Source organism: Haemorhous mexicanus, chromosome 18, assembly GCF_027477595.1.
Source record: "Haemorhous mexicanus isolate bHaeMex1 chromosome 18, bHaeMex1.pri, whole genome shotgun sequence".
Lineage (NCBI taxonomy): Eukaryota > Metazoa > Chordata > Aves > Passeriformes > Fringillidae > Haemorhous > Haemorhous mexicanus.
Window position 1 is genome coordinate 8673751 of NC_082358.1, and position 10795 is coordinate 8684545.

General features: G+C 63.8%; 1 protein-coding gene and 1 long non-coding RNA gene across 2 annotated transcripts; one reads left to right on the forward strand and one right to left on the reverse strand.

Annotated features, from left to right (window-relative positions):
- Positions 1-511: 511 nt before the first annotated feature.
- Positions 512-1045, reverse strand: LOC132335957 (uncharacterized). Its single transcript, XR_009488779.1, has 2 exons — positions 823-1045; positions 512-716 (listed from the first exon to the last, which is right to left on the reverse strand). It is a non-coding gene; the product is annotated as an uncharacterized LOC132335957 (long non-coding RNA).
- A 4587-nt stretch (positions 1046-5632) lies between these two features.
- Positions 5633-9794, forward strand: SOX12 (SRY-box transcription factor 12). The gene is made up of 2 exons (XM_059862275.1): positions 5633-6559; positions 6656-9794. The coding sequence occupies exon 1, from the start codon at positions 5644-5646 to the stop codon at positions 6541-6543; it is 900 nt and encodes a 299-aa protein (XP_059718258.1). The 5' UTR covers positions 5633-5643; the 3' UTR covers positions 6544-6559; positions 6656-9794.
- The last annotated feature ends 1001 nt before the right edge of the window (positions 9795-10795 follow it).

Consider the following 10795-nt stretch of genomic DNA (forward strand, 5'->3'; position numbering starts at 1 on the left):
GGACCCGTACCTCGGTCATGGGGAGAAGGGTTACATCGGGATGCTGCGGGATGCGTCTCCGCGGGCGGAGGCTCCATCAAGCTCCGGTCCTGTGTGGAGCTGCGTCAACCCGGTTCCCGGCCCTGGTCTCACCGCCCTAGGCTCAGTTCCGCCAAGAAAGGAGCGAGCCGAGCCCGGTCGGTCCTGCCCTGCCCAGGGGAAGGTGTGCTTTTTCAGGACCTAGAAGCCCGGAGCCCAGCTGTGCAGCTCTGTCTCCAAGATGCAGTGATCGAGTACAAGGCTGGGGGTCTCCTGGCACGGGCAATAGCAGAGGCTGTTTTTATTTGAACCTGTCTGTAGATCCCGGACACTGGCAGCACTGTCCCAAAGTGTCCCAGTGTGGGCACTGCTCTGACCCTACACTGGATCACCAGTCCACCCACACTGGGATAGGCTGGCAGAGCCTCATGGCTGCAGGGCTGGTCCCAGGACATCCCTCACAATCAGAGCACAGTGATGGGGAGGGCAGGAATGACAGTAACACCTTTATTGTGCCATAAAACCACATCTACAAATGCCCAAGGTGCTGAGCAGGACTGGGGGGAAGAAGGGCTGAAGGCAATGGACTCAGCTTGGCACCTCATCCAAGCCTGGCTGCTCCAGGCACTGAGCTGGCATCACATGAGTGTCCCTCCTTGGTGGGAGTGCTGAGGACCACCTCGGTACCCAGCATATACCTGAGAGAGAGGAGAGGTAGGAGGGGCAAAGCACAGTGGGGAAGAAGGCACTGTGCTTTGGCTGTTTGGGTACAGGAGGAGCAGAAGCAGGAGCAGGGTGACTGACCGATGGACTGTCCTCAGAGGTGTCCTGTTCCCTGCATGGCAGTCCTGTCATCAGGGGGCACAAAGTGGCTGGAGGGAAGCCTGCCTTGTGTCAGCTGTGCCACCCTCTCTATGTCCCCAGAGTCTTGCACTGGCTTTCAGTGGGGTCAGCTCAAATGCTTGTTCTGGCACCCAGGACCATGCGAGCAGCTAGGGGAAGAGAGAAACCCTTTTAAACCAGGTGACGGTAGTGCCCAGCTCCTGCTTAGTGTAAACCAGAGCCAAACCTGACCCCCAGTAAACCCAGAAGTATTTTCTCACGCATCATGGTCTGCCACAGTCACTGACCGCTCTCCCAGCCACCAAAATCAGTTCCAGCCCAAGCCCTGCTCCACCACCCTCAGACCACCCTCTGTATGGCAGGCTCAGCTCTTGCCAGCCTTCCCAGAGCAGCAGAGCCAGACACAACTCCTGGGCCTCTGAGAGGGAGAAGGAATGAATTCAGCTGCTCTTATTGTCAACCCTGAAAGACAAACAGAAGCAGAGAAAGCCCGTTGGAGCAGCCAGGTACATCTGCTTTCTCGCAGCAGGGACAAGTGCAGCAAGCTGGGCTTGCTCAGAGCTGCCTCATCCATCTCCGTCTCAGCTGAGGACAAACTGTGCATCCAGAGCGTCCCAGCATAGGGCTCAGACCTACCAGCAAAATCCACCCAGGGGCTCTGGAAACAGGAGGATTTTTAAGGAGGGGAAGCTGAAATGAAGATGGGAATGGATACAAGGGGGTTACAGCTCTTCTGGGCTCCATACGCTGCCAGTGACATGCAGGGAGCCAGGGAGGGCCAGCAGGAGCACTGTGCTCCTCTGCACACTCACATTCCCAGGATGAGCAGCTGGTGGCTGAATTTGCTCTTTCAAGATGCAAGTCCAGTGTCTGGAAGCAAAGGGTTAATTAACAAAACGAAGGGCTGGTGATGTCGTGTGAAAAGTTGCCGGGAGGTCAGTGGGAAAGGGCTGAGGATGGTGGAGAGGGCTCTGGCACAGGCTCCCGCCTGTCAGGGCGGGTAAGCACCAAATGCCTGACTTGTGATGTTACAGAAACTTTCCACTTGGGCCTTCCTGCTATTTTTAACTCTTCTCCCATCCACCCTCAGTAACCCCAGCCCCACCAGCTGCTGAGGCTAATTAATTCCCCTTTTTTATCATTTTTTTTTAAACAGAAAAAAATGAAGTTCCACTAATCTATCACGCAGCCACTCGCCTCCTCCCTCCTGACATGTTCCAGGCTTTTCTCCTCCTTCAGTTTGTGCCTCCATAGCTACAGCCATACCAGTCTTCCAGCTAAAACCCAGATCCTGGTGCAGGAGATGCAGCCCCCTTGACACCCACACCACTGCTGCTCTGTGGGGTGAGTGTCTGCCCAACAGGGTGATATTTTCATGAAAAATAAGCCCTGTGTGCAGCCGGGGGGCAGGAGCTGGGATACACCAGGAAGGAATGATGCCATGAGCAGACTCCCTCCCCCGAGCACAGGTTGCCGTGTGTCACAGGACTCTCTCCCTCCTGGCAGGCTGGTGGGAAGATCATCCCCACAGAGCAAATGGGATTCATTCTCAGAAATGGAATTGTTTGACATTTATAAGATCAACACAGTGTCTTTAGCCAAGGATGGAAAGCAAAGGTAACATGACTGTATAGACTCATTTCACAGTGATGTGAGCAACTAGCTTCCCAGATTATTTTCCATTGTTTTTTCTATTTCCTGGAGTTCTGCCCTCACTGTGTCCAGCTGGTTCTGACAGCAGGTCTGCACCACTGCCTTCATCCTCTGCACAGGGAGAAATACAATCGCTGCTGATTCCTCAGAGCTGGGAAATGTCTGCTTTCACCAACCCTGACCTTACCTTCAGGCACCGCTGCTTGCACTGGCAGCACGGAGGAATCTGTCACCGTGCCTGGTGCCACTCCACACAGGAGTGCCTCTGCGAAGCAGAGTGGTGTTCCAGCAGCCAAGCTGGAGCCAGGGACAGTATGGAGGAATGGATTTAGTCGGCTGTGGCAGGGGTGATACCGCTGCCTGTCTATGGGGAACCCCTCCCAGCTCGCTCCTTTGTCCATTTGGCAGCTTCTGTGCCTCCCGGGACACCCCTACATCCCATTGATCCTCACCATCCTCTGCCCTCCGGGGACGCCCGGGCCCCATCGCTCTCCGGGAGCCCCTCTTCGCTAAGGCCTCTGGGGATGCCCCGTATCCCCGTGAGCCGAGTCGGTCCCTGCGGCGACAGCGGCGGGGCTCGGGTCCGGGCGGGGCTCGGGCTCCCGGGAACGGGCGGAAGGGACGCCCCCTGCCGGCTCGGCACCGCACCGGGACAGGATCACCGGGACAGGATCCACCGGGTGGGGTCTGCGTGTCAGGGATGGGAGCAGCTGTGGCAGCCCGAGCAGACCGGCGGGACTGGCCCCGGGCTGCTTGAGGGGCGGCCGGGGCCGGGAGGGAGCAGAGGAACGGCTGTCTAGGGGAGCCCGGGTAGAGGCGAGCCCGGTGCACGGGACCAACGGGGATGGGCAGCCGCCTCCGGCCGCTCAGAGCTGCTCGACGGCACGGGCGTTCCGTGCTAATGCGCACCCAGCCGGTCCTGCCGGCCCGCTGGCAGAGAAGACCGGAGGTGTGTGGGAGCGGCCGAGCAAGTGCTCCGCGCCAGGCCCGTGCGGGTGACCCGCACCGGGCATGACCTCCGGCTGTACCGAACGGGAACGGTTCGGGGAGGCGCCGCCAGCAGGCAAAGCCGCGGTGGAGAACTGTGCGATGTTCCCCGCGGAGCGCGGCTCCGGGACGGCGTGGGCAGCGCCCGGGGCTGCGGGCCAGGCCGGCAGGAGGGCAGGCCCCGGTGTCCTGGCTCTCCTCAATGTCAGGGCAGCCGGCAGGGTCGGGACAGGCCACAGTTCCCGCTCAGAGTGCAGGACAGCGACAGCCCGCGGTGCCCGGTGAGCGGCGGTGCCCGGTGAGCGGCGGTGCCCGGTGAGCGGCGGTGCCCGGGCGGGTCGGGCGCGGCCCCGCGCGGTCCCCTGTCACCACAGCAACTGGCGGCGGCGGCGCAGCCAATGGGCGCGGCCCCCGGCGGGCCCGCGCGCGGCAGCTACAGCCAATGGGCGCGGCCCCCGGCGGGCAGCCCGCGGTCTCCGGGGCAACAGCGCCGCCGCCGCTGCCCCATTGGTGCCGCCCAGCGAGGGGGCGGGGCCTGGCCGGGAGGGGCGTGGCCCCACCCGCGGCACCGGGAGCCGCGTGTCCGCCTCGTGGGTTGCGCGCTCCCCGCCCGGCGCTCCCGTCCCCGCCGGGGGCCGACCCACGGGGAGACACCGCTGGAATGGGTGGCGGGGACGTGTTCACGAAGACGTCAGTGTTCCCACAACGCGTGGCGCCGAGCCGTGCTAGCCCTAGTGAGCGGCCCGGGGACTGGTCCGGGCCGGTGCTCTGCCTGGGTGACCGGGAGCAGTGGGTGTCCCGGGAGCCCGGTGGGGCTGCAGGGCAGGGCTCAAGCGCAGCATTCCGGGGTGATAGTCGGTGTTCTGGCCGGTCAGACCCGTGTACAGGCTCCCGACGAACCGCGAGGGGTGTGGGTGCTTCCGAGGGTGTGGATGTCAGGGTCATCGGGGACATCGGGGTGCCTAAACCGAGGAAGTAGCGGGTTACTGGCAGGAGCTGGAGCATCCTCGGGTGGGTGCCTGAGAGCACAGAGTGGTACCGGCGTACCGGGATGTTTGTCTGAAGGTACCGGGTGTCACCGTGGGTTCTGTGCACCTCGGGTCGAGGTACTGGGGGCTGCCGGGCTGCCGTGCAGGCGGCATCGGGGGATCAGTGTGCCAGGTTACCAGCGGGCAGCGGGGCGTGCCATGTCTAGCGGGGGGGTACCGGGGAGTACCGGGGTACCGGGGCGTGCCGGGTAGCCGGGCGGTACCGGGGGTACCGGGGTGTGCCGCCCTGCCATTCTCTCCAGCAACCCCTCTCGGCGGGCGCCCATTGGCTGAGCGGGATCTGCCCCCCCGCCCCGCGGCCAATGGGCGGCGGGGGGCGGGGCCCTCCATTGACAGACCCGGCGCGGCGGTGTTTACCGGGGGCGGCGGGGGCGGGGCGGCCGTGTCTATAAGAGCGGCACCGGGGGGCGTGCGGCTCCTGGGCTTTCCGCACCGCCCCCGCGCACCCCCGACCAGCACCTGGACCCGCCGCAATCACCGTATACCATTCCCGACCGAAGCATCTGCCGACTTAACCGGGGAGGCAACACCGGGACGGCGGGGAGAAGAGCAACCCCGGGGCGGAGCCCTCACGGCGTGCGGCATCCCCGAGCCGTTTCAGAGCATCCCGGAACATCCTCGAGCCGGCTCCGAACATCCCCGGGTTGGTGTGGAGCATCCCCGAGACGGTACAGAGCATCCCGGAGCATCCTCAGACCGGTACCGAGCATCCGCGAGGTGCTACAGAGCACCCTCAGACCGGTACCGAGCATCCTCGAGGTGCTACAGAGCATTCCGGAGCATCCTCGGACCGGTGCAGAACATTCTGGGACAGGACCGCTGCAGAGCATCTCCGAGCCAGAGACCACCGGGCCATCCCGGGCCCCTTTCGGAGCATCTCCGCGGCCGCCGCCCCGGCGGAGCCGGCCCCGCCGTGCGCCCCCGGGCCCCGTCGCGGCCGCCTGCGCCCCGCCCCGCCGCCGCCCGCTCCGCACAATGGGGGCGGCGCGGCGCGGCGCGTAGCGGCGGGCGGGGAGGCGGCGGCGGGCAGGGAGGCGACGGCGGGAGGGGAGGAGGAAGAGGCGGAGGCGGCGGCGGGATACCCGGCTCCGGGATGGTGCAGCGCGGCCCGCGGGGCCGGGGCGCGGAGGCTCGGCGGGAGCCCTGCGCCCCGCTGCCCGCCCGTGACACCGAGCCCGCCTGGTGCAAGACGCCGAGCGGGCACATCAAGCGGCCCATGAACGCCTTCATGGTGTGGTCCCAGCACGAGCGCCGCAAGATCATGGACCAGTGGCCCGACATGCACAACGCCGAGATCTCCAAGCGCCTGGGCCGGCGCTGGCAGCTCCTCCACGACTCCGAGAAGATCCCCTTTGTCAGGGAGGCCGAGCGCCTGCGCCTCAAGCACATGGCTGACTACCCCGACTACAAGTACCGGCCTCGGAAAAAGGGCAAGGTGGGCACCGGAGCAGCCCGCCCGCGGCTCCCAGTGAAGATCAAGCCCTCGGTGTTGGGCCGTGTCTCTGCCAGCCGCAGGCAGCCCGCCAAGCTGTCCACCAGCCCCGACACCCCGCAGGAGCCCGCACCAGAGGTGCCCGCTGAGGACAGCCCTGTGATGCCTGGCACGGCTGCCTGGCACCCGGCGCCCGACGGGGAGCAGAGCCCCCAGGAGTCCCCTGCACCCCTGAGCCCTACCACACCCTGCCCGGAGCCAGGGAGGTCCCCAGAGAGCGGGTCCCCCTCTCCCATGTCGGCTGGGTCCCCTCCCTCTTCCTTCAGCTCCTCTGACGAGGAGCTGGAGGAGGAGCTGCTGGGGATCATGCCCGGGCGGGCGCCTGCCAGTGCCACCTGTGGTGCCCTGGACTGGTCCGTCTTCGACAAGGACCACGACCTCTACCCGCGGGGAGGCTCCTCGCACTTCGAGTTCCCGGACTATTGCACGCCCGAGGTGACGGAGATGATAGCAGGGGACTGGCTCATGTCCAGCATCTCAGACTTGGTCTTTACCTACTGAGTCCCACGCTCTGCAGGTAACACTCATTTTTATTTTCACCCACAATCAGGTCATATCAAAAAACAACCCAGGAAAAAAAACAAACAAACCGAAACCAGCTGTTTACATGCAGGAATCAGGTATTTTGCCTTGAAGCTGCTGGAAGGCAGAGCCCCTGCTCCCCCCACCCCCTGGCACACACCCATCTCCATCCGTCTGTCTGTCCGGCTCTCGCCTCGTGCCCGCAGGACGCATGGCCGCCCGCTGCGGTTACTTGCCCGTGAAATGCATCTCATCGGGTTTTCATTGTCACACCCGGCCGCTTTCCCCCACGGCCCCTGCGCTGACAGCCATGGCTGCTCCCGGCTGCTCCCATCTGTGCCAGTACCGTGTGCCCTCCCGCTCTCCAGGAAGCAGGAGCATCCACGCCACCCCAGCTCTCGGTGCCCACCCCACCTTCCCCATCCCTCGGAGAATGGCTGATTCCGTTTGGTTTTTGACTGTATTGAACGCATGGCTTCAATTTTCTCCTCTTCCTCTTTGCAGCCCTTGGGGAGGGATGCCGAGCCATGCCAAACTTTCCCTTCCCAACTCCTTGTTTTGTGAGGGGTCCCTGGTTTGGGGGTTCAGTGTCCCACAGCAGCGACTCCTTTCCTTTGGCGTAGGCTCCCCGCCACTCGCTTTGGGAAGAGTGAAGTTGTACACACGTGATGAGCACGTGGGTGCGGGAGGCTGTGTTGTTTCTCTCGCCAGGCAGTTGTGCAGGGAAAGCTGTGCCACGGAGAGAGCCCCTGTCCGGAGTCATCCCGAAATTGTATGGGGACCAGCCCTTCACTAAGCAGCCAGCCTTCATTTTAACCTTGGAGCCTGTGCCTGTGCAGGACCTGCTGTGGGCTGGCTGACCTTGGCCGGTGGAGCTGGGTGTCACTGTGCTCAGCCGTGGCACGTGGTGCTGCCGGGATGGCAGGGAGCAGCATAGAAGGGCAGGGTGGCAGCGAAGGGCAGCTGTGGGAAATCTGCCTTAAGCAACCACCCAAACTGGTCCCAGAGCAGCTGCAGCCAGTGCTGCTGGGCGTGTGGGGTGTAGGTGATGCTCTGGCGCACGGCTCCTCCGCACAGCACCAAGCTAGGCTCCACTGCCAGCCACGCCAAGAGCAGAGACATGCTGGCAGGGAAGATGCTGCTGCAGCGGCTCCTCCAGCTGGGATTTTCTTTGCTTTTCCTAATGGCTCCTTTCTGCGACAGCCGCCTCCTCCCACTGCCGGGAGCACGTGGCTGCAGTGCTGGCTCGGCAGCTGCCGCAGGCTGTGGTTGGGGGGGCTGGGGCTGCGCTCTGGTACAGCTGTGCTGGGTGGGGACCCCACACATCCCTGGGGACGTGGTCATGGCTTGGGCTGGCAGCGTCTGCAAGAGCTGTACTGGGCTCGGCAGCAACCGCTGCTTGTAGCAGCCCCTGCAGTCCCCCATGACCCCGATTCCCCAGGGACTCTGGATTTGTGGGGGCCCCTCGGATCCTTCCCTGCCAGTGGGGTGCTGGCAGCAGCAGAGCACCTGCTGCTTGGGACTCTGCCTCCCTGTTCTGGGGCTGCCGGTTCCCCCAGTCACAGGCTACCCCGTGCCTGCCCCTTGCTGTCAGGCTGGACTGAGCCGTGACCATGGGAAGGACATCCCCCCCCCTCCCATGTGCTGGCATCCCCTGAGGGTGCTTCGAAGTAGGTGCCTGGCCCTGCTGCTGGAGCTGCTGGTGGCCCTGGCTCAGCCGTGGGGATAGGCACTGCAGCGCAGGGAGAGGTGTGTCCCTGTGCCCTTTGCAGGGATGCTTGATGTCCCCCAGCCCAGTCCCTGGGGACCCCTCGAGGCCCCCCGCGATGGTCAACCATCAGCAGTGTAGATGTGTCGGTGTGTAGCGGTAGCTGTGCGTGTGTGTTGGCATTAGCCACGGTGTTTCGGTACCCCCGTGCGGGTGCCAGCCTGCGGAGCCAGGCGGGCATCACGCATCAGACACGTGTTCCCTGGATAGAGCGCGTCCTCTTCTCTGCGTCCCCTCCCTCCCCGGCCGTCCCCCACCGGAACCAATCCCGCCCCCAAAGGTGGAAAAGCCAAATAAGCGCCGGGACAGCCGTGATTCTGGCAGCCTGCTCCCGCCTCACCGCCGCCTCGGGGGGACTTTGCCTTCCCACCCCCTGGGCAGCCCCGCTCCAGGAGCATCTGAAGCCCCCTCCCATGTGTGAGCCGGGTTTGGGGTTCCCGTGGGGTCCGGCGGCCCCAGAGCTCTCTAACACTCACGGATCTCACCCAGCACCTCGGTGCCTTCTTGGGGTGCACAGCCACCCCATGCTGTGGCCAGGGCTTCTCAGGGAGGGTACTGAGGCTGACAGTCACCTGCCCTCCATCCCTGTCCATGGGGAAGCCAAAGCCCCCAGGTACCAGCAAGGCCTGAGGCCACACTGAGGGTCTCGCATCACGCGTGTGCTTTGCTGACCCTGCAGCTCAGGGCTCAGCTTCCGTTCCTACGGGGGACACGGGTCCCAGTGATCCCCTACGTGCTGTGCATCACCCTTGAGCCAGGGTGATCCCTCCACAGACTGTCAGGCGAAATATTTCCTCAGGAGCAGGTTCTGGGTCGGTGCCAGAACCGGAGCCAGTGCCGGGGTCTCCTGCCCTGGCCGCAAGCACAACATCATCCGCTTTGTCCCCGTCCTCACCCCTGTCCCCCTCCTCGAGTCTCGCCGGGTATGTTTGTCAGGGAGAACCGTCGTGGACAGTGGTGGATTTTCTGTGCCGTGTGGTTGTAGTGCTTAGAGACCCCCCCAGCGTGCGGCCCCCTCCCGCTGCGCCCCCGCTGCCCGGTGCTGGCTGGCATGCGTGTGCGAGCGTGTGTGCGTGCGCGTGCGACATCCCGTCATCACTCCAGACAAAGCGAATAATAATAATAATAGTAATAATAAATAATAAAAATAAACCAAACCTCTCTCAGGAAGCAGCTGCCCTGGCGGCGGCCGAGTGGGCCGGGGGTACCCGGAGCTGGCGGGGCCCCGGCGCAGCCTGCGGACGGGCGCCAGCGCTCGGGGTCACCTTTGTAGTGTTGTGTTAGTGAAGGGTCCCTGTGTCTGTTATCTTGGAGAAACAGGATTTTAGCCGAGGGGCAGTGACGACCCCATCTGGGTCCGTCTTGGGGGTGTGACATGGCTGGCCCTTGCTCTGCAGAACCTCGGCTAACAATGATCCTGACTGTTGTGATTATGGAATAAAGTGTGTTGGTCTGCTCTCCACTGTTCTGGCTCCTTCTGTGCTCCCTCACTCCTCCCAGGGGAATTTGGGCTATGTGAGGTCTCCAGGGAGAAGTGCGATTCCCAATGGCCAGAATCCAGCTCCCAGGCATATCAGGTCACACCCTGAGGCCCAATTCCTACGGACTCTCCTGCAGCGGGGAGGTTCACCCTCATCCCTCAGTGTGGGCTGGGCTTCCCTGGGAGCAGTGTGAGCATGTGCATGTATGTGCACGTATGTGCTGGGCATATGCAGCCTCTCGCCCCACCCGAGTGTGTGTGGGCAATCCCGGCGCCGCCCCCGACTCCGTTCAGCCGGGGGAGGGGACCGAGGGTAATCGGGGGGCGGGGGGGGTGGAACTGGAGTGGGAGAGAACCGGGGGTGCTAATTCAGACCCACAGGAGGGGGGGGTGCACGAGGTCACGCGCCACTTGCATCACACCCAGACCCCCGCCCCCAGTCTCACCGCAGCTGTTGCCACGGCAACAAGAGGAGCCCGGAGCATCCCCGGGTACTGCCAGCCCCTCCTGCTATTCTGGCGCTGCCGGGGACCGGGCTGTCCCCGAGGGAGGGAGAAGTGCAGGGGTTGCCCATGCCACGGTAATCCCCCAAGTCCGCAGGCTGCACCCACGGGACAGCCACCAGCACCGCCCGGGGCCTGGGCGGTACCACAGGGACAGCAATGTTCCAGTGTGGCGTCACTGCAGCCCCCGGCAATGGGATTCCTCTCTGCGCAGGGGCACTTCTGGGAGCTGGGAGGACCATGGGGCAGCCACAGTCAGAACTCAGTGGCCACCACCACTGCCTCCATCACTTTGGTAAGGTCAGGGCCACACGGGGCTCTTGTCTAGTGTCCAACATGGCCCACACAGGCACATGCACACATTGCCATTGGCCTGGTTCTGAGTCACATGAGGCAGTGGCCTCTTGGCTACCCCAAAGGTGCCACATACCTCCTGCCACCACTCTTCCTTCCCCTCTTCTGCCCAAAGGGTGTTCCTCC